Source organism: Bombina bombina, chromosome 12 (genome assembly GCF_027579735.1).
Source record: "Bombina bombina isolate aBomBom1 chromosome 12, aBomBom1.pri, whole genome shotgun sequence".
Taxonomy (NCBI): Eukaryota; Metazoa; Chordata; class Amphibia; order Anura; family Bombinatoridae; genus Bombina; species Bombina bombina.
This window is the reverse complement of record NC_069510.1, coordinates 96,775,386-96,800,282: the sequence shown is the minus strand read 5'-3', so window position 1 is coordinate 96,800,282 and position 24,897 is coordinate 96,775,386. Positions and strand designations below refer to the sequence as shown.

Below are 24,897 nucleotides of genomic sequence, written 5' to 3'. Positions count from 1 at the left end.
TGCAACTTAAGGAACTGTCACAGATTAAATCAACAGATTTGTTTTATATAAACATCAACTAACAAACATTTGAGGTGTTGTACTCATGATTAGATTTATCAAGGGAACAAACAGGTTGATCACAACAGTTTGGTGCCTGACAAAGCCACATATTCCTGGGGGTGCTCACAAATCAGACCCCTTGCCATCAGGCACATGGCGCACATCAGTATCCCCACCCTGCGTGGGCACTGTACAGAGACCAGCTCATATGCAATTTATCATGTTTGTTATGTTGCCTCACAGTTCATTAAGTTTATATTTATGGCAGGGTAGAGGGCTACATAATATGTGCATGTAGAGCTTTGGTTGATAGAGGAACATACAAACTACGGGGTCGACAAATCTGTTTAAAATGTAGTAGCCAGTAAGAATATTTAGGAGCCAGACATACTTTTAGGAGCCAGATAGTGATGTTTGTATATAGATATATGGAGAATAACCCAAAAAGTTAGGAGCCAGAGGTAAGATTCTAGGAGCCAGTGGCTACCTGACTCCTGGGTTTGTCAAGCCCTGATTTACTATGACATGTAGGGTAACAAGGTGATATACCGCACACACACAAGGGGCCAGAGGCAAGGCTGAAATTGGATAGGAGCAAAAATGATGATCCATTTTAGCACGTCACTACCCAGAAGTCCCTGCATCACTTGACAATGAGTGCGTGGTTGTTACAACTACAGTATAGCTATGTGACTGGCTTACGGTAAACATCACAGGATGTCACTAAGTCACTGGTAGACAAGGCAGGTTGCGATTAACACTCTAGTGCAGAGGTCACCTTGTGTCATTTGTCTCCTGCATGATCATTATTTATAGTTCCCCTATAACAAAATTACAGAGGGACAGCTAGAGAAATAGCACAGAAAGAGACAAAAGGACTGAAGATTATTTGTCAATAAGGCAGTGACAGAGATTGCACTGAGCAGTCTCTACTGGAGGGGCCAGTATACAGAATGAGGGCCCCTGGGTTGCACCAATTATTTGTTGCAAGGGTTGGTTGAGGTCCGTTAATAGAGGAATGATCGATCTTACGTAGTATAAAAAGGAACTAACACAGAACCAGAATGACTGCCCTGATATAATCCTATTTCTCACAAGTGTATAAACAAAGGGAACACACTAGCACTGCAACAGTTCTTATAGATATCAAGTCCAGGCTCTAAAGGCCTCAGAATCAAATAAATATGTAGCAATATAATCCTCTTCCCCTTAAAGTAATGTACTCACATTTTGCCACCAATCAGCAAGCACTACCCAGGTTCTGAACCTAAAATGGGCTGGCGCCTAAACTTACATTCCTGCTTTTCAAATAAAGATATCAAGAGAACAAAGACAAATTGGTAATAGGAGTAAATTAGAAAGTTGCTCAAAATTGCTCTATCTGAATAATTAAACAAAAATTGGGTTTCATATCCCTTTAAATAAATATTTCTATATATAGCTGATGGTTTTTCGGTAAAATAATAATAATAATAATGTGTGTGTGTGTGTGTGTGAGACAGCAACATACCAGGCTTTTCATCAAACGATTGTCAAATTTATTGACGGATCAAGGAATGTACAATCCCCTTCTACATTCTCCGAAACGTCAATAAATTTGACAATCGTTTGATGAAAAGCCTGGTATTTTGCGGTTTCCTTTTGATGTATAATACGAGTTGAACATCCATGAAGTTGACAACAGGAAGGCGGATACACGATTTGTTATATATATATTATTATATATATATATATATATATATATATATATATATATACACACAGATATATATAGGAATATCTATTTAAAAATATGTAGAACATATTCCCCTATGTGAAGAAAATTGGAATGTGAAATATTTACAGTAAATACACTGTAAAACACTTTTATTAAATATGAATATTGCATAAATAATATTTTTTATGTTTTCAGCTACTTGACTGCAAAGGTCTCCACTGCACTTATAAACACATAAGTACATATGTATACACATATAGACAATTTATATATATAAAATAGAAAACAGTAAAGTCAGATATCCGGGTAGGTAAAACGGACATTACCCAGCAGCTGATGGGTAAAGCCAGATGTAAGATCATACTAGGATTACCCAAACGCTTCTGGATAAAGCCCATCTACACAATTTTTTATGCCTCTGCTTGGGGGGTTCAAGGGGGGTGCCCCGCTAACCCTCTGGCATCCACCCCAAGTGAACCTTGGGGAATGAGGATTACAAGAGGGACTTTGCTACCTCTGAACCCCCCAGGCGGAGGCAAAAAAGATATTGAAGATGGAGAATTACCATGCATCATATATATATATGTTTGATGTGGTGATTTCCAAGAACTATGGTCTTCAAAGGAAGAAAATATGCTGTGATTAGCTTTATCCAGAAGCGTTTGGGTAATCCTAGGATTACCCAGGTAAAGCACGATGTATGATCTTACATCAGGCTTAACCCACAGCCACTGGGTAATGTCAGTTTTACCCGGGTAATCATAGGATTACCTAATATCTGACTTTATCTGCAAGATATACATATACATATTTAAACGTATGTATGTATCTCTATGTGAAAGCCCTTTTTTTATAACACCCTAGAACCTCATAACTTTTGTATGCATTTTGTTTTAAATAATGTTAGTGTTAATGTGAATGTAACTGCACTAATAAAAGTGTTTTTGATGTGTTTTGTGCAATTTTTTAGATTGGTGTAACAGTTAACCAGAGCTCTCAAGTTGTGTTAACTTGACGAGCATAAATCGCAATTGCTCTCATGCGTTCGCATTTACTTTCAACTCGTAATATGCTCACTATTTCCAATGCGCACAATTTTTATTGCTTACGCACAACAGTTAACGCGCCATTCGTAATTTATCCTTATATTGGTAGGTCTCCCACCGCTGCTTTACTATCTTACATGAGAATTCTGTATATCACTGAGGATACGAACCAGCTACACTTAATTCTGCTTTCTTGCTACAAGCCCCAAAATGCAACGGGACAGTTACAGCCTTGAAGACTTACACTTGGTTGGAAGTTCATACAACTTACCTCATATGACTGAGGTTGGCATATGTGAGTACATTACCTTAAGGAGGTAGGGATGACATCAGTACGTATTTATTTAATTAGGAAGATTTTGGAACCTTGTAAAAACTTAGAATTGATATTTATGAGCACTAAATCAGAGATAGTGAATTTTCCGTTGTTCTGGATCTTTTCTTGGTTAAAGTTTTTTTAGGAAAGATGATACCATTTGCGCACAGCAGCACACGTGAATTATAGACTCCTGTACTGTTAGATAGCTATAGCATTATACCAATAATTTCATTTTTATGTAATATTCTACTTTTTCTCTACCATGTATACATCTGTACCCGTTATGTATATTTATATCTGAAACTTTACATAATTGTTGAACACACAACCGGCTATAAAGGCTACTTACTCCCAAAACTCGGTGATTGGTGATACTTTGTCAGACAGTTGATCACAGGTCAGATTTGAGTAGCTGGAGTTTCCTGTGCTGTTAATACAATCGCCATGCCTGAATATCTCCACGCACTCCGGTGTATTCCAGGTGTTGTTGCAGTGTGACCAGGGAAGAGTGGCGGTAAAGGATTTCACCAGGTAATAGACGCCCCAAGTCAGGATAAGGATGTAATACGTGTTGCAGAAAAACACGATTACCACAGAAGCAAATCCGATTCCTACGGGACACATACAGTGTATATGACGATGATAGAACAAATGCAGGCTATACATACTATTGCAATTTATAAATACAGTTAATATTGCTCAAAGTGAAACTTTATAGAACAAAAAAACATTAAAACAAAAGCACATGATTTGATCTTGGCTGTTGGATATCTCAAAAGTAATTACCAAAGTACCAATTTACACACATTTGGAAAAGCCTTATCTGACTGTGAATAGCTAATAACAACATGTACTGTTTGTTCATGTGGGTCATATAGATAACATTGTGCTCACGCCCGTGGAGTTATTTAAGAGTCAGAAGCCTTAGATACAGGGTAATAATAGAGGTAAAACGTATATTAATATAACCATGTTGGTTATGCAAAACTGGGGAATGGTAAATAAAAGGGTTTATCTATATTTTAAAACCATAACATTTTTGGTGTTAACCGTCCCTGTAATCATGTTGTAGCTACGACCAAGGCGTGCCATAGAAATTGGTTAAATTAGACCTCCCTTCACCTATTTCAAGGGGCTTTGTGTCTAAATTTCTTTACACCTAAAATAAGAAACAGCTGTCTAAGTTCCTTTACACCTCAGCTAGGCACAAGAGTTGGATAAGATTTGTTTTTATAATTTGCAAAGGCCATTGGTTATTTACAGAAATCCAAGGTCATTCCTACAATATATCAGTGTTCCAGCTTGTCGTCTGCCACTTAAACCCATTGGTTGCTGGCATATCACATGGTTCAAACAGAGAGATGGCAAAAAGGAGACATTATTGGAGTTAATTAATTAGTGAGAAAATGCTTAGGGCTAAAAAAAAGTACAAACGCTAAACAAGAGTTGGAAACTAGTTCCCAGGTAGAACAGGAAACGCTTTGCTGGTTTTACAGCTCCATTAGCTGAGGGTCATGAGACAAACATGGAATGTAAATGACAGGGGCAGTGCGAGACTGACCTTGGAAGAGAGGTGCGATGTTCCATACTGCAATGCTTCCAGCCTTCATAAACTGCCCCAGGGCAATTTCCAGGAAAAAGATAGGAATCCCTCCCAGGATGGCAATTAGGATGTAAGGGATGAGAAAAACACCTGAAAGAGAAGGGACATTTTTATATAAAGACACGTGCCCAATCACTAAGCAAAGCATCACACACATGAGGGTTCTGTGTCTCATCTGCACCTGATAAACACTTTTACATCTGCCCCCATTTAGCTCTGCTCATAACAAGCGGATACATCTATCTGATGACAGGCAGTGGGGGCAGTGTTGTAAGCAACTGGAGCAAATCCAGTTATGGACCAAGTACTGGAATCCACCAGCACAGGGATCACCCAACACATCAGCACAAGGATCCCCCAGCACACAGCATAGGGATCCTCCAGCACACAGTATAGGGATCATCCAGCACACAGCACAGGAATCCCCCAGCACAGGGATTCCCCAGCACAGGGATCCCCCAGCACACAGTATAGGGATCATCCAGCACACAGCACAGGAATCCCCCAGCACACAGCACAGGGATCACCCAACACATCAGCACAAGGATCCCCCAGCACACAGCATAGGGATCATCCGGCACACAGTATAGGGATCATCCAGCACACAGCACAGGAATCCCCCAGCACAGGGATTCCCCAGCACACAGATCATCCAGCACAGGGATCCCCCAGCACACAGTATAGGCATCATCCAGCACACAGTATAGGGATCATCCAGCACACAGTATAGGGATCATCCAGCACAGGAATCCCCCAGCACAGGGATTCCCCAGCACACAGATCATCCAGCACAGGGATCCCCCAGCACACAGTATAGGGATCATCCAACACACAGTATAGGGATCATCCAGCACACAGTATAGGGATCATCCAGCACACAGTATAGGGATCATCCAGCACACAACACAGGAATCCCCCAGCACACAGATCATCCAGCACAGGGATCCCCCAGCACACAGCATAGGGATTCACCCAACACATCAGCACAGGGATCATTCAGCACACAGTATAAGGATCATCCAGCACACAGTATAGGGATCATTCAGCACACAGTATAAGGATCATTCAGCACACAGTATAAGGATCATCCAGCACACAGTATAGGGATCATCCAGCACACAGCACAGGAATCCCCCAGCACACAGCACAGTGATTCACCCAACACATCATCACAGGGATCCCCAGCACACAGAATAGGGATCATTCAGCACACAGTATAATGATCATCCAGCACACAGCACAGGAATCCCCCAGCACACAGATCATCCAGCACAGGGATCCCCAGCACACAAGGACCCCCCATCACAAAGTATAGGGATCTACCAGCACAGGGATTTACCCACCACACAGCACAGGGAACCCCCAGCACACAGTATAGGAATCCCCCAACAAACAGTATATGGATCCCCCAGCACACAGTATAGGGATCCCCCAGCACACAGATCATCCAGCACAGGGATCCCCCAGCATACAGTATAGGGATCATCCAGCACACAGCACAGGAATCCCCCAGCACACAGATCATCCAGCACAGGGATCCCCAGCACACAGTATAGGGATCATTCAGCACACAGTATAGGGATCATCCAGCACACAGCACAGGAATCCCCCAGCACAGGGATTCACCCAACACATCATCACAAGGATCCCCCAAGCACACAGTATAGGGATCATTCAGCACACAGTATAGGGATCATCCAGCACACAGCACAGGAATCCCCCAGCACACAGATCATCCAGCACAGGGATCACCCACAACACAGGGACCCCCCATCACACAGCTCAGGAAACCCCAAGTCCACAGCACAGGGATTTCCAAGCATAGGGATCATCCAGCACACAGCAAAGGGATCCACCAGCACACAGATCATCCAGCACACAGCACAGGGATCCACCAGCACACAGATCATCCAGCACACAGCACAGGGATCCACCAGCACACAGCACAGGGATCCACCAGCACACAGCAAAGGGATCCACCAGCACACAGCAAAGGGATCCACCAGCACACAGCAAAGGGATCCACCAGCACACAGCACAGGGATCCACCAGCACACAGCACAAGGATCCACCAGCACACAGCACAGGGATCCCCCAGCACACAGATAATCCAGCCCAGGGATCACCCAACACAGGGATCACCCACAACACAGGGACCCCAACACACAGTATAGGGATCTCCCAGCACAGGGATTTACTCACCACACAGCACAGGGAACCCCCAGCACACAGTATATGGATCCCCCACACACAGTATAGGGATCCCCCAACACACAGTATAGGGATCCCCCAACACACAGTATAGGGATCCCCCAACACACAGTATAGGGATCCCCCAACACACAGTATAGAGATCCCAAAGCACAGGAAACCCCCAACACACAGCACAGGGAACCCCCAACACACAGTATAGGGATCATCCAGCACAGGGATCCCCAGCACACAGTTCCTGTGGTGTTGCAGAGTTTGGAAAATGCTCGCTTTCTGTTTATCTTATCTGCTTGGGTACTACATGCATACAATCCTGTAAAATCAGTAACCAGCCTGTGAGTATATTTTCAGGATTTATTAACTGATATAACAAATTTGTACTGAGCACACGTCTCCTCCAATAATGCAAAACATCTTGCGTGTGTATCTGTGTATTTATGTCTATATCTGTGTGCGTCTTTTTTTAGTTGTGAAAATACAATTCTCTACATAATCTCTAACATTGTGTGTATATTTGTGTGTGTCGTTTTTAGTTGCAAAAATATAGCAAAAATACTCTACATAAGTATTAACACTGTGTGTATATGTGTGTATCTAAATATATATGTGTTTGTGTGTGTGAGCATATTATATAGGTGTCTATGTCTATTTGTACAGGCCTATGTGTAAGATTTTGTGTGTTTACTTGTGTGTGTGTACATGTCGGGGCTTACTTGTGTGTGTAGATGTCTGTGTGCGCATGTGTATGTGTATACATATGTAAGTATGCATAATGTTACCAGTCTGAAAGTTATGAATTTGATACTAGTGGCCTACTGTTATATGTACAAGGTGCTGTTCAGTTTCTAAATTAATCTTTTTATAATTGAGTCGCCCAATTACTTAAAATGAGCAGATGTTTTGTGCAATGCTGGCAACTCACCCTAATAAATAATACTAGTGCAGATTTGCACTATTAGCAAGCACTGCACCCATGCAAGTTGTACTACAACAAGGGTCACATCTCTAGTAGTAATGATAGCACTGTGCTAAGGCACCCATACAAGTTGTACTAAAAAAAGGGTCACATCTCTAGTAGTAATGATAGCACTGTGCTGAGGCACCCATACAAGTTGTACTAAAAAAAGGGTCACATCTCTAGTAGTAATGATAACACTGTGCTAAGGCACCCATACAAGTTGTACTACAACAAGGGTCACATTTCTAGTAGTAATGATAGCATTGTGCTAAGGCACCCATACAGGTTGTACTACAACAAGGGTCACATCTCTAGTAGTAATGATAGCACTGTGCTCAGGCACCTATACAGGTTGTACTACAACAAGAGTCACATCTCTAGTAGTAATGATAGCACTATGCTCAGGCACCCATACAGGTTCTACTACAACAAGGGTCACATATCTAGTAGTAATGATAGCACTGTGCTCAGGCACCCATACAGGTTGTACTACAACAAGGGTCACATATCTAGTAGTAATGATAGCACTGTGCTCAGGCACCCATACAGGTTGTACTACAACAAGGGTCACATCTCTAGTAGTAACGATAGCACTGTGCTGAGGCACCCACACAGGTTGTACAACAACAAGGGTCACATCTCTAGTAGTAATGATAGCACTGTGCTGATGCACCCATACAGGTTGTACAACAACAAGGGTCACATCTCTAGTAGTAATGATAGCACTGTGCTGAGGCACCCATACAGGTTGTACTACAAAAAGGGTCACATCTCTAGTAGTAATGATAACACTGTGCTCAGGCACCCATACAGGTTGTACTACAACAAGGGTCACATCTCTAGTAGTAATGATAGCACTGTGCTCAGGCACCTATACAGGTTGTACTACAACAAGAGTCACATCTCTAGTAGTAATGATAGCATTGTGCTAAGGCACCCATACAGGTTGTACTACAAAAAGAGTCACATATCTAGTAGTAATGATAGCACTGTGCTGAGGCACCCATACAGGTTATACTACAACAAGGGTCACATATCTAGTAGTAATAATAGCACTGTGCTGAGGCACCCATACAGGATGTACTACAACAAGGGTCACATATCTAGTAGTAATAATAGCACTGTGCTGAGGCACCCATACAGGTTGTACTACAAGAAGAGTCACATCTCTAGTAGTAATGATAGCACTGTGCTGAGGCACCCATATGAGTTGTACTACAACAAGGGTCACATATCTAGTAGTAATGATAGCACTGTACAAGTACACAGGGTGCCTATGCCAGTGAGTAGAGTAACAGAGGGGAATGATAGTAACCAGAGGGCAGCAGCTTGTGAGTGTCTCTCTGACAGAAGCTATATATGATGTGACTGAATGAAGCTATTTACAGTGCACATCACTATGATGGATTTAGCCAGCTCTGCTGCTACTCACAGAAGTTTTTCAAGGTGACACAGAGCACTGTAAACCTTTGCACTAGCCCTTTCTTCTCACTATCTCAAGTGCTGTGTGAGCTCTGCCCCCTGTTAATAATTACAAGATGTGCTCGGCGTGCAGGCTGCAGACGTGAAAACTAAAGGGAAGCTGATGGATTCCTTGCAGTGACAGCGCAGTCACCTCCTTGTGTGTAGTGATGTCACAGTGTTCCAGGATACTGTATACCAAATGCAGCAATGACACTCATAGCAAGGCAGCTGAGAGTGCAGCTATACACGTTCACTGTTATTGCACAAGCCTTCCTGTTTATGTGTGCACTGCTGATAACAGCAGGAGACTGAGAGCAGCAGCTTTAAATATGCAGTATGTGTATATGTGCGTATCTGGTGTACTAAATATACTGTATGTGTGCTTGCCTGGTGTACTAAATATACTGTATGTGTGCTTGCCTGGTGTACTAAATATACAGTATGTGTGCGTATCTGGTGTACTAAATATACAGTATGTGTGCTTGTCTGGTGTACTAAATAATATACAGTATGTGTATGTGTGCTTGTCTGGTGTACTAAATATACAGTATGTGTGCTTGTCTGGTGTACTAAATATACAGTATGTGTGCTTGTCTGGTGTACTAAATAATATACAGTATGTGTATGTGTGCTTGTCTGGTGTACTAAATAATATACAGTATGTGTATGTGTGCTTGTCTGGTGTACTAAATATACAGTATGTGTGCTTGTCTGGTGTACTAAATATACAGTATGTGTGCTTGTCTGGTGTACTAAATATACAGTATGTGTGCTTGTCTGATGTACTAAATATACAGCATGCGTGCTTTTCTGGTGTACTAAATATACAGTATGCGTATGTGTGCTTGTCTGGTGTGTACTAAATATACAGTATGTGTGCTTGTCTGGTGTGTACTAAATATACAGTATGTGTGCTTGTCTGGTGTACTAAATATACAGTTTGTGTGCTTGTCTGGTGTACTAAATATACAGTTTGTGTGCTTGTCTGGTGTACTAAATATACAGTATGTGTGCTTGTCTGGTGTACTAAATATACAGTATGTGTATGTGTACTTGTCTGATGTACTAAATATATAGTATGTGTATGTGTGCTTGCCTGGTGTACTAAATATACAGTATGTGTGCTTGTCTGGTGTACTAAATATACAGTATGTGTGCTTGTCTGGTGTACTAAATATACAGTATGTGTGCTTGGTGTACTAAATATACAGTATGTGTGCTTGTCTGGTGTACTAAATATACAGTATGTGTGCTTGTCTGGTGTACTAAATATACAGTATGTGTGCTTGTCTGGTGTACTAAATATACAGTATGTGTATGTGTGCTTGTCTGGTGTACTAAATATACAGTATGTGTGCTTGTCTGGTGTACTAAATATACAGTATGCGTATGTGTGCTTGTCTGGTGTACTAAATAATATACAGTATGTGTGCTTGTCTGGTGTGTACTAAATATACAGTATGTGTATGTGTGCTTGTCTGGTGTACTAAATATACAGTATGTGTGCTTGTCTGGTGTACTAAATATACAGTATGCGTATGTGTGCTTGTCTGGTGTACTAAATATACAGTATGTGTGCTTGTCTGGTGTACTAAATATATAGTATGTGTACTTGTCTGATGTACTAAATATACAGTATGTGTATGTGTGCTTGTCTGGTGTACTAAATATACATTATGAGTATGTGTGCTTGTCTGGTGTACTAAATATACAGTATGTGTGCTTGTCTGGTGTGTACTAAATATACAGTATGTGTGCTTGTCTGGTGTGTACTAAATATACAGTATGTGTGCTTGTCTGGTGTACTAAATATACAGTATGTGTGCTTGTTTGGTGTACTAAATATACAGTATGTGTGCTTGTCTGGTGTACTAAACATACAGTATGTGTATGTGTGCTTGTCTGGTGTACTAAATATACTGTATGTGTACTTGTCTGATGTACTAAATATATAGTATGTGTATGTGTGCTTGCCTGGTGTACTAAATATACAGTATGTGTATGTGTACTAAATATACAGTATGTGTGCTTGTCTGGTGTACTAAATATACAGTATGTGTGCTTGTCTGATGTACTAAATATACAGTATGTGTGCATATCTGGTGTACTAAATATACAGTATGTGTGCTTGTCTGGTGTACTAAATATACAGTATGTGTGCTTGTCTGGTGTATTAAATATACAGTATGTGTATGTGTGCTTGTCTGGTGTACTAAATATACAGTATGTGTATATGTGCTGGTCTGGTGTACTAAATATGCAGTATGTGTATATGTGCTGGTCTGGTGTACTAAATATACAGTATGTGTATATGTGCTTGTTTGGTGTACTAAATATACAGTATGTCTATGTGTGCTTGTCTGGTGTACTAAATATGCAGTATGTGTATGTGTGCTTGTCTGGTGTACTAAATATACAGTATGTCTATGTGTGCTTGTCTGGTGTACGTGTGCTTGTCTGGTGTACTAAATATACAGTATGTGTGCTTGTCTGGTGTACTAAATATACAGTATGTGTGCTTGTCTGGTGTACTAAATATGCAGTATGTGTGTGCTTGTCTGATGTACTAAATATACAGTATTTGTGCTTGTCTGGTGTGTACTAAATATACAGTATGTGTACTTGTCTGACGTGTACTAAGTATACAGTATGTGCATGTGTGCTTGTCTGGTGTACTAAATATGCAGTATGTGTATGTGTGTTTGTCTGATGTACTAAATATACAGTATGTGTGCTTGACTGATGTACTAAATATACTGTATGTGTGCTTGTCTGGTGTACTAAATATACAGTATGTGTATGTGTGCTTGTCTGGTGTACTAAATATACAGTATGTGTATGTGTGCTTGTCTGGTGGTACTAAATATACAGTATGTGTATGTGTGCTTGCCTGGTGTACTAAATATACATTATATGTGCTTGTCTGATGTACTAAATAAACAGTATGTGTGCTTGTCTGGTGTACTAAACATCTCTAGTAGTAATGATAGCACTGTGCTGAGGCACCCATACAGGTTGTACTACAAAATGGGTCACATCTCTAGTAGTAATGATAACACTGTGCTCAGGCACCCATACAGGTTGTACTACAACAAGGGTCACATCTCTAGTAGTAATGATAGCACTGTGCTGAGGCACCCATACAAGTTGTACAACAACAAGGGTCACATCTCTAGTAGTAATGATAACACTGTGCTCAGGCACCCATACAGTTTGTACTACAAAAAGGGTCACATCTCTAGTAGTAATGATAGCACTGTGCTGAGGCACCCATGCAGGTTGTACTACAACAAGGGTCACATCTCTAGTAGTAATGATAGCACTGTGCTGAGCCACCCATACAGGTTGTACTACAGCAAGGGTCACATCTCTAGTAATAATATCTGGTGTACTAAATATACAGTATGTGTGCTTGTCTGGTGTACTAAATATACAGTATGTGCATGTGTGCTTGTCTGGTGTACTAAATATACAGTATGTGTGCTTGTCTGGTGTGTACTAAATATACAGTATGTGTGCTTGTCTGGTGTATTAAATATACAGTATGTGTGCTTGTCTGGTGTACTAAATATACAGTATGTGTATGTGTGCTTGTCTGGTGTACTAAATATACAGTATGTGTATATGTGCTGGTCTGGTGTACTAAATATGCAGTATGTGTATATGTGCTTGTCTGGTGTACTAAATATACAGTATGTCTATGTGTGCTTGTCTGGTGTACTAAATATGCAGTATGTGTATGTGTGCTTGTCTGGTGTACTAAATATACAGTATGTGTGCTTGTCTGGTGTACTAAATGTACAGTATGTGTATGTGTGCCTGTCTGGTGTACTAAATATACAGTATGTGTACGTGTGCTTGTCTGGTGTACTAAATATGCAGTATGTCTATGTGTGCCTGTCTGGTGTACTAAATATACAGTATGTGTGCTTGACTGATATACTAAATATACTGTATGTGTGCTTGTCTGGTGTACTAAATATACAGTATGTGTACTTGTCTGGTGTACTAAATATACAGTATGTGTGCTTGCCTGGTGTACTAAATATACAGTATGTGTGCTTGTCTGATGTACTAAATATACAGTATGTGTGCTTGACTGATGTACTAAATATACTGTATGTGTGCTTGACTGGTGTACTAAATATACAGTATGTGTATGTGTGCTTGTCTGGTGTACTAAATATACAGTATGTGTGCTTGTCTGGTGTACTAAATATACAGTATGCGTATGTGTGCTTGTCTGGTGTACTAAATATACAGTATGTGTGCTTGTCTGGTGTACTAAATATACAGTATGTGTACTTGTCTGGTGTACTAAATATACAGTATGTGTGCTTGCCTGGTGTACTAAATATACAGTATGTGTGCTTGTCTGATGTACTAAATATACAGTATGTGTGCTTGACTGATGTACTAAATATACTGTATGTGTGCTTGACTGGTGTACTAAATATACAGTATGTGTATGTGTGCTTGTCTGGTGTACTAAATATACAGTATGTGTGCTTGTCTGGTGTACTAAATATACAGTATGTGTATGTGTGCTTGTCTGGTGTACTAAATATACAGTATGTGTGCTTGTCTGATGTACTAAATATACAGTATGTGTGCTTGTCTGGTGTACTAAATATACAGTATGTGTGCTTCAGTAACAGTATGTACACTTGTGCCTGGTGTATTCAGTGACTATATGTACACGTGCCTGGTGTATTCAGTAACAGTATGTATACGTGTGCCTGGTGTATTCAGTAACAGTATGTACACGTGTGCCTAGCGTATTCAGTAACAGTATGTACACGTGCCTGGTGTATTCAGTAACAGTATGTACACGTGTGCCTGGCGTATTCAGTAACAGTATGTACACGTGTGCCTGGCGTATTCAGTAACAGTATGTACACGTGCCTGGTGTATTCAGTAACATTATGTACACGTGTGCCTGGTGTATTCAGTAACATTATGTACACATGTGCCTGGCGTATTCAGTAACAGTATGTACACGTGCCTGGTGTATTCAGTAACAGTATGTACACGTGTGCCTGGCGTATTCAGTAACAGTATTTACACACGTGCCTGGCGTATTCAGTAACAGTATGTACACGTGCCTGGTGTATTCAGTAACAGTATGTACATGTATGCCTAGTGTATTCAGTAACAGTATGTACACGTGCCTGGTGTATTCAGTAACAGTATGTACACGTGCCTGCCGTATTCAGTGACTATATGTACACATGTCAGTGCATGAATACTGGATATTGTTATCACTGCTACTGTTATTTGCTTCATCAATAAGTAACCAGCAATAATCACAGTCAGCCACAAAGGAAGATTTTCTCCCACAACTGTAAAGTACAATCACACCTTATCTATAAACTGTTTTATCCCCATACACAACATGAACCCACTTGCCCCCAGAGCTTCACATACAGCCAGGAGGACTGAAACGTCTCTGTATACTGCATAGGCTGTAGGTGAGAAGAAGACCAGGGTCACAGTCTCACTGCTTAGTGACCCACTTCTGTACAGTCTGGCACACAACAGGGCACTGCTCGACACTTCCCAGTCTAGCCTGGCAATATAATAATGCACCCCTGACCCTGCAACTCTCAAGCTGACATTGCATTATATGAGGGCTCATCAGGTAAATTAGATTTTAACTCACTGACTGGCAGAGAGGCCTGCAAGTAATGGATTTCAGTCCTCTGAACGGGCCATCAATGGGTTAATCTATTTAGCTAACTGCATGGCACATTAGGGTTAAGTCCTTATATATGAGGCAGATACTTCTTATCTGCCAGGCCTGATTTATATATTTGCAGAGCATAACCTGTTGTATGAGCAAAACAATTGCTTATAATTGAAATGGTGTCCTTTGTATTCAATGCAAGGACATTTAGTGAAATGTTATGCATGGCTGGTGTGGGGGAAATGTGCATGCCTCCCAGGAGCAAGCTTCTTGTAAAACCCCTCCCAGGAGCAAGCTTCTTGTAAAACCCCTCCCAGGAGCAAGCTTCTTGTAAAACCCCTCCCCGGAGCAAGCTTCTTGTAAAACCCCTCCCAGGAGCAAGCTTCTTGTAAAACCCCTCTCAGGAGCAAGCTTCTTGTAAAACCCCTCCCAAAAGCAAGCTTCCTGTAAAACCCTCCCAGGAGCAAGCTTCTTGTAAAACCCCTCCCAGGAGCAAGCTTCTTTTAAAACCCCTCCCAGGAGCAAGCTTCTTGTAAAACCCCTCCCAAAAGCAAGCTTCTTGTAAAAACCCCTCTCAGGAGCAATCTTCTTGTAAAACCCCTCCCAAAAGCAAGCTTCTTGTAAAAACCCCTCCCAGGAGCAAGCTTCTTGTAAAAACCCCTCCCAGGAGCAAACTTCTTGTAAAACCCCTCCCAGGAGCAAGCTTCTTTTAAAACCCCTCCCAGGAGCAAGCTTCTTGTAAAACCCATCCCAGGAGCAAGCTTTTTGTAAAACCCCTCCCAAAAGCAAGCTTCTTGTAAAAACCCCTCCCATGAGCAAGCTTCTTGTAAAACCCCTCCCAGGAGCAAGCTTTTTGTAAAACCCCTCCCAGGAGCAAGCTTCTTGTAAAACCCCTCCCAGGAGCAAGCTTCTTGTAAAACCCCTCCCAGGAGCAAGCTTCTTGTAAAACCCCTCCCCGGAGCAAGCTTCTTGTAAAACCCCTCCCAGGAGCAAGCTTCTTGTAAAACCCCTCTCAGGAGCAAGCTTCTTGTAAAACTCCTCCCAGGAGCAAGCTTCTTGTAAAACCCCTCCCAGGAGCAAGCTTCTTGTAAAACCCCTCCCAGGAGCAAGCTTCTTGTAAAACCCCTCCCAAAAGCAAGCTTCTTGTAAAAACCCCTCTCAGGAGCAATCTTCTTGTAAAACCCCTCCCAAAAGCAAGCTTCTTGTAAAAACCCCTCCCAGGAGCAAGCTTCAAGTAAAAACCCCTCCCAGGAGCAAGCTTCTTGTAAAACCCCTCCCAGGAGCAAGCTTCTTTTAAAACCCCTCCCAGGAGCAAGCTTCTTGTAAAACCCATCCCAGGAGCAAGGTTTTTGTAAAACCCCTCCCAAAAGCAAGCTTCTTGTAAAAACCCCTCCCAGGAGCAAGCTTCTTGTAAAACCCCTCCCAGGAGCAAGCTTTTTGTAAAACCCCTCCCAGGAGCAAGCTTCTTGTAAAACCCCTCCCAGGAGCAAGCTTCTTGTAAAACCACTCCCAAAAGCAAGCTTCTTGTAAAAAACCCTCCCAGGAGCAAGCTTCTTGTAAAACCCCTCCCAAAAGCAAGCTTCTTGTAAAAACCCCTCCCAGGAGCAAGCTTCTTGTAAAACCCCTCCTAAAAGCAAGCTTCTTGTAAAAACCCCTCCCAGGAGCAAGCTTCTTGTAAAACCCCTCCCAGGAGCAAGCTTCTTGTAAAACCCCTCCCAGGAGCAAGCTTCTTGTAAAACCCCTCCCAGGAGCAAGCTTCTTGTAAAACCCCTCCCAGGAGCAAGCTTCTTGTAAAAACCCCTCCCAGAGCAAGCTTCTTGTAAAACCCCTCCCAGGAGCAAGCTTCTTGTAAAACCCCTCTCAGGAGCAAGATTCTTGTAAAACCCCTCCCAAAAGCAAGCTTCTTGTAAAAACCCCTCCCAGGAGCAAGCTTCTTGTAAAACCCCTCCCAGGAGCAAGCTTCTTGTAAAACCCCTCCCAAAAGCAAGATTTTTGTAAAACCCCTCCCAAAAGCAAGCTTCTTGTAAAAAACCCTCCCAGAGCAAGCTTCTTGTAAAACCCCTCCAAGGATCAAGGTTCTTGTAAAAACCCTCCCAGGAGCAAGCTTCTTGTAAAACCCCTCCTAGGAGCAAGCTCCTTATATACACCCCCAAGGAGCAGGCTCCTTATATGCACCTCCAAGGAACAGGCTCCTTATATGCACCTCCAAGCGCAAACTCATTATGTAGGACCCCTAGGGCAAGCTCCTTATATACACCTCACAGGAGCAGGTTCCTTATGTGCACACCCAATGAGCAGGCTGCTTATATGCACCCCCAGGATTAAACTCCTTTTGTAGGACAAATAGGGCAGGTTTCTTATATACACCCCACAGGAACTGGTTCCTTATTCATACCCCTCAGAAGCAGGGTTCTTATGTAAGCCCCAGAAACAGGCTCCTTACCTATGACTGTCACTAATGTACACACCATACACTTATGTGCAATACACTGACACATATAACAATACAAATAACAGTGTTGTCCAGCTATAGGCTACATGACTTTCAGCAACGTTACTATTGCATACAGTTCCCGCACTCACTGAATGTCCTCCAGATTTTGCCACCCAGAACATTAAAGGGATATTTTAAAATTTCCTACCCTTTAATGTGTTCCCAATTGTCCATTTTACCTGCTGAAGTGTATTTAATTGCTTGGAAACAGCTTCTTTATCTTTATTTTATTATTTGAATGAGCTGTTTTTTTCTGTAGAAACCACCACCTTCACTAAATGAATAACAAACATATTTTCTTTAGAATATATATGTTAATAAGAGACATAGGACTCTAGTTATTAAGGTCTGGCGGACCTGATCCGACAGTGCGGATCAGGTCCGCCAGACCTCGCTGAATACAGCGAGCAATACGCTCGCCGTATTCAGCATTGCACCAGCAGCTCACAAGAGCTGCTGGTGCAACGCCCCCCCCTGCAGACTCGCGGCCGCCAGCAGGGGGTGTCAATCAACCCGATCGTACTCGATCGGGTTGATTTACGGCGATGTCTGTCCGCCTGCTCAGAGCAGGCGGACAGGTTATGGAGCAGCGGTCTTTGTGACCGCTGCTTCATAACTGCTGTTTCTGGCGAGCCTGCAGGCTCGCCAGAAACACGGGGCATCAAGTTCCATACGGAGCTTGTTACATATGCCCCATTACCTCTAATTAATCTCACAGTGTGTGTGTGTGGTGGAGGGGGGTGGGGTGGTAGGAGACAGAGGTATTTGTATCAGAAATAGCTGGTTGTGCCCAGCCATAATTATCATTTCAATATCTAACGATAACATTAGCAGGTCTGCTTTACCTGCAGACTCAGTCCATTTGTAAGGTCATGTCTTTGAGAACAGGTGATAGTTTAAGGAGCAAACACAGATATATTTACATTACAAAAACAAACACAAAGGAACAATTCCCCATTTTTCTTTCATGAATCAGACAGAACAATTTTAAAGAAGTTTTCAATTAAATTCTGTTATCAAATTTGCTTCATTCTCTTTGATGTCCTTTGTTGAAAAGAATACCTTGGTAGGCTCAGGAGCTGGGGGCTAGCTGCTGATTGGTGGCTACACATATATGCCTCCTGTTACTGGCTCACCCAATGTGTTCAGCTAGCTCTCAGTAGTTCATTGCTGCTCCTTCAACAAAGGATACAAAGAGAACAAATCAAAGTATACTGGAAAGTTGTTAAAAATTGTATGCTCTATCTGAATCATGAAAGAAAATAAAAATCTGTTTCATATTCCTTTAAGAGTAAACATTTTTTTTTAATATTATAGAAAATGGTTTAGTTAAATAGGGAAATTACAAAATTCTGAAGTTGGCACAAAATATTTATGGCTTGTTCTCCTTGCTGGGCTTGTATTGATGGCACTTGCTAATATCTATTTATACAGCTCACATAACACAGGCACAGTATACTGTATCAGGTTTCTCTGTTGCACACATTAATATTAGCAAGTATATGCTAATGATTAAAAGGGGCATAAAATAAATGTTTATATATGCATAATGTTTTATATATGTACACAGTAGCTATTAGCAATCAAGTGCTGCACTGCAAAAGACCTGCATACACAATGCATGTTTTAAATATGCACTGTATATATCAGCAATTAAAGGGACATGAAACCCAAAATTTTTCTTTCTTGATTCAGATAGAGAATACGATTTTAAACAACTTTTCAATTTACTTCTATTATTTAATTTGCTTCCTTCTCTTGTTATCCTTTGCTGAAAGGTTTATCTTGGCAAGCTCAATCTTAATCATGAAAGAAAAAAATTGGGTTTCATGTCCCTTTAAGCATTGCATAGGTCTGCATACTTAATACTTATTTGATATATGCACAGTATATATTAGCAATTAGAATCTGCATTGCAAAAAGTCTGCATACACAATACATTTTATATATGCACTGTATCGATAAGCAACTAGGGCCTGCACTGCATAAGGTCTGCATACACAATACGTTTTATATATGTACAGTATATATTAGCAACTAAAATCTGTATTACATAAGGTCTGCATACACAGTACATTTAATATATGCACAGTATATATTAGCAATTAGAATCTGCATTGCAAAAGGTCTGCATACACAGTACATTTAATATATGCACAGTATATATAAGCAATTAGAATCTGCATTGCAAAAGGTCTGCATACACAGTACATTTTATATATGCACAGTATATATAAGCAATTAGAATCTGCATTGCAAAAGGTCTGCATACATAATATGTTTTATATATGCACAGTATATATTAGCAATTAGAATCTGTATTGCATAAGGTCTGCATACACAGTACATTTTATATATGCACAGTATATATTAGCAATTAGAATCTGTATTGCATAAGGTCTGCATACACAATAAATTTTATATATGCACAGTATATATTAGCAATTAGAATCTGTATTGCATAAGGTCTGCATACACAATAAATTTTATATATGCACAGTATATATAAGCAATTAGAATCTGTATTGTATAAGGTCTGCATACACAGTACATTTAATATATGCACAGTATATATAAGCAATTAGAATCTGCATTGCAAAAGGTCTGCATACACAGTACATTTTATATATGCACAGTATATATAAGCAATTAGAATCTGTATTGCATAAGGTCTGCATACACTATACATTTTATATATGCACAGTATATATAAGCAATTAGAATTTGTATTGCAAAAGGTCTGCATACATAATATGTTTTATATATGCACAGTATATATTAGCAATTAGAATCTGTATTGTATAAGGTCTGCATACACAGTACATTTTATATATGCACAGTATATATTAGCAATTATAATCTGTATTGCATAAGGTCTGCATACACAATAAATTTTATATATGCACAGTATATATTAGCAATTAGAATCTGTATTGTATAAGGTCTGCATACACAGTACATTTTATATATGCACAGTATATATAAGCAAATAGAATCTGTATTGCATAAGGTCTGCATACACAGTACATTTTATATATGCACAGTATATATAAGCAAATAGAATCTGTATTGCATAAGGTCTGCATACACAGTACATTTTATATATGCACAGTATATATAAGCAATTAGAATCTGTATTGCATAATGTCTACATACACAGTACATTTTATATATGCACAGTATATATAAGCAATTAGAATCTGCATTGCATAATGTCTACATACACAGTATATTTTATATATGCACAGTATATATAAGCAATTAGAATCTGTATTGCATAAGGTCTGCATACACAGTACATTTTTTATATGCACAGTATATATTAGCAATTAGAATCTGCATTGCAAAAGGTCTCTGTATACACAATACATTGTATATATGCACAGTATATATAAGCAATTAGAATCTGTATTGCAAAAAGTCTGCATACACAATACATTTTATATATGCACTGTATCGATAAGCAACTAGGGCCTGCATTGCAAAAGGTCTGCATCACAATACATGCTTTTTATATATGCAAGACAGTATATATAAGCAATTAAGGGCTGCATTGCAAAAGGTCTGCATCACAATACATGCTTTTTATATATGCAAGACAGTATATATAAGCAATTAAGGGCTGCATTGCAAAAGGTCTGCATCACAATACATGCTTTTTATATATGCAAGACAGTATATATAAGCAATTAAGGGCTGCATTGCATAAGGTCTGCATCACAATACATGCTTTTTATATATGCAAGACAGTATATATAAGCAATTAAGGGCTGCATTGCATAAGGTCTGCATCACAATACATGCTTTTTATATATGCAAGACAGTATATATAAGCAATTAAGGGCTGCATTGCATAAGGTCTGCATCACAATACATGCTTTTTATATATGCAAGACAGTATATATAAGCAATTAAGGGCTGCATTGCATAAGGTCTGCATCACAATACATGCTTTTTATATATGCACATTATATATAAGAAATTAAGGGCTGCATTGAAAAAATGTCTGCATAAACAATAAGGCCTAGATTGCAAGTGGAGCGCAATGGATAACACGCAATGTGTGTTATTTTCTGCTTGCCCTGTGCAATCAATAATGCCGAATAGGGTATTAGAAGTTGTTCATTAACCTGTTTAACCAAAGCATTTTAAAGTGACAGTCTACTTGAAAAATGTTATTGTTTGAAAAAAGATAGATAATCCCTTGATTACCCATTCCCCAGTTTTGTATAACCAACACTATTAAACTGTTTTACCTCTATTATTACCTGTATCTAAGCCCCTGCAGACTGCCCCCTTATCTCAGTGTTGCATTTTAGCCAATCAGTGCTGGTTCTTGTATAACCATTATCATTCTCCACCGGAGTGAGCACAGTTTTATCTATATTGCACACATGAACTAGCACTGGCTGGCTGCTGTGTAAGATTTAAAAAGCTAATAAAAATCACTAAGATAAGGGGCAGCCTGCTGGCAAACTTACAGGTTAAAAAGAATATTAAAGGGACACTGAACTCAAATTTTTTTCTTTTGTGATTCAGATAGAGCATGCAATTTTAAGCAACTTTCTAATTTACTCCTATTATCAAATGTTCTTCATTCTCTTGGTATCTTTATTTGAAAAGCAAGAATGTAAGTTTAGATGCCGGCCCATTTTTGGTGAACAACCTGGGTTGTTCTTACTGATTGGTGGATAAATTCATCCACCAATAAACAAGTGCTGTCCAGGGTTCTGTAATTTATTTTTTAAATAAAGATAGCAAGAGAACAAAGACAAATCTATACTAGGAGTAAATTAAAAAGTTGCTTAAAATTGCATGCTCTATCTGAATCACAAAAGAAAAAAATTGGCTTCAGTATACCTTTAATATAACAATGTTGGTAATGCAAAGCTGGGGTACGGGTGGTATCTATCTTTTTAAACAGTAAAAAAAATCAAGTAGACTTTAGACCCTTTAATGTATCAGATACAAATATAGTATGCTCTTTACTTTTAATGGCTATTGTAAAGCGGTAGTAGAAAGCTCATTGCGCTTGTATTTCAATTCATCAGACACAATTTGCACATTTGAAAACCTGATATTTATTTGAGTACTGCATTCCAAAAGGTCTGAATACACAATAAATGTTTTATATATGAATACTATATATCAGCAATTAAGCGTTGCATTCCAAAAGGTCTGCACACACAATAAAAGTTTCATATATGCATAGTATATATATATATATATATATATATATATATATATATATATATATATATATATATATATATATATATCAGCAATTAAGAGCAGCATTCTGAAAGGTCTTCATACACAAAAAAAAGTTTTATATACATATATATATCGGCAATTAAGCGCTGCACTCCAAATGGTCTGTATACACAATTAATGTTTTATATATGCATAGTAAATATATATCAGCAATTAAGCGCTGCATTCCAAAATGTCTGCATAAACAATAAATGTTTTATATATGCATAGTGTATATATATATATATATATATATATATATATATATATATATATATATATTTATATCAGCAATTAAGCACTGTATTCCAAAAGGTCTGCATACACAATAAATGTTTTATATATGCATAGTATATATATATATATATATCAGCAATTAAGCGCTGCATTCAAAAATATCTGCATGCACAATAAATGTTTTAAATATGCATAGTGTATATATATATATATATATATATATTTATATCAGCAATTAAGCACTGTATTCCAAAAGGTCTGCATACACAATAAATGTTTTATATATGCATAGTATATATATCAGCAGTTAAGCGCTGCATTCTAAAATATCTGCATGCACAATAAATGTTTTATATATGAACAGTACATATCAGCAATTAAGCGCTGCATTCCAAAAGGTTTGCATACGCAAAGAATGTTTTATATATGCCCAGTATATAGCAGCTGATGTCCTTGTACTGATCAAGCAATCACTTTTGTGCATGTTCCAGGATGCCCTCTAACCTCTCTGGGACAGTGGAAAAAAAACAATTTTTAGAGTTTAATTAAAGGAAAAGCAGGCAAAATACATACTAAAAGTGCATTTAAGTTTTTTGTTTTTTTTTACTGCTACTACAGTTAAACATTTTTATGAGGAATTACTTTCTGAATTTGTTGTCAAATTAAATGTTAGCTATTCCAAGGATAAACCTAGTGCGCATGTTAGTAACGGTTATCTCCGCACATACCCACCTCCTCCGTTTTTGTAGCACAAATAGGGGAACCTCCAAACATTGCCGAGTCCCACAGCGAAACCCACACAGGACATTATAAAATCCATCTGGCGGGTCCAGGTCTCCCGTTCAGGGATAGCGGTTTTGGAACCGGAGGAATAAGCCATTCCCCCTTTCACTGACCCATTGTGGCACACGCTTGAGTCATGTCCATTCGGTATCAACTGTCCGTTCTTCTCCTCCACAGTCACTTTGTAGCTGCCGTTATCCAAGGACAACCTTGTCTTCTCCATCGTCCCAATCTACCCCTCTCACCCTCTACAGAACACCCTACACACCCCTCTGATTCTCTCCCTCTGTTCTCCTTTATCTCTTCTTCAGTCCTGGTGTCTACCTACCTCACCAAATTAATTTCAAAATAATACTTATAAATACAAAGAATACTATGGATGTCAAATAGAAAAATATAGAATATATATATAAAAAAGTAAAAGTTTGGCAAATGAGGTTTGTACAAGGAGAAATTCCTCTAAAAGGACTAAACAGGGGGTCAAAGATGATAAGAGAATCAGAAACCGTCCACAAAGCACTTAAAGGTTAGCCGGAAGTATCTCATGGGTTACTGCAGAGGGTGACAAAGAAGAACAAAATTTTGGATGCCCAGCTTGACACCAGAAGCTCCCAGAATCTGGAAGACACTGAGTGTTGAGCTGGTGCTGAATCCGATGTGTCCTAGTACTGCTGCAGAGATGTGTAAATCCGACTCTCCTGCATCCCAGGGCTTAAAAAGCAAGGAATGGATGAAGTCACAGAGCTGCCCTCCCTCTCGCCCTCCCCTCTATGTGTTCTCTCGCCCTCCCCTCTATCCGATATCTCACTCCCCTCTTTTCTGCCCTGTTTTTTTTTTCTGGTGCACCTAGCACACTACCCCAAGGTATCCACTGTAATTTGAGGATCCCTGTGACTAAATAACAATCTCTCTGTGTCAGGAGGCTTTCTAAGCTCCAGCCTAGATCATTACTTCTCCCTCAATATTCTGTGGATCTCTCCTCCCCTTACCCCCTCCCTCTCTCTTTCTCAGTTCATTCAGGCAGCTGAGTAAATCCCCTTTGCTGTCGTAAGGATCATATCTTACACAGCGGCTATTTTGGTCA

The 24,897-nt window shown here is 39.7% G+C and overlaps 1 protein-coding gene across 1 annotated transcript in view; it reads right to left on the bottom strand.

Annotated features, from left to right (window-relative positions):
• Nucleotides 1-24,526, bottom strand: part of SLC6A8 (solute carrier family 6 member 8) — a 74,830-nt gene extending 50,304 nt beyond the window's left edge. Inside the window, exons 1-3 of the mRNA XM_053695829.1 lie at nt 23,763-24,526; nt 4,686-4,817; nt 3,474-3,735 (exon numbers count right to left, since the gene is read on the bottom strand). Of these exons, the coding sequence (XP_053551804.1) occupies nt 3,474-3,735; nt 4,686-4,817; nt 23,763-24,036 (668 nt within the window). The 5' untranslated portion in view covers nt 24,037-24,526. The remainder of the gene's footprint in view (nt 1-3,473; nt 3,736-4,685; nt 4,818-23,762) is intronic.
• Nucleotides 24,527-24,897: the final 371 nt, after the last annotated feature.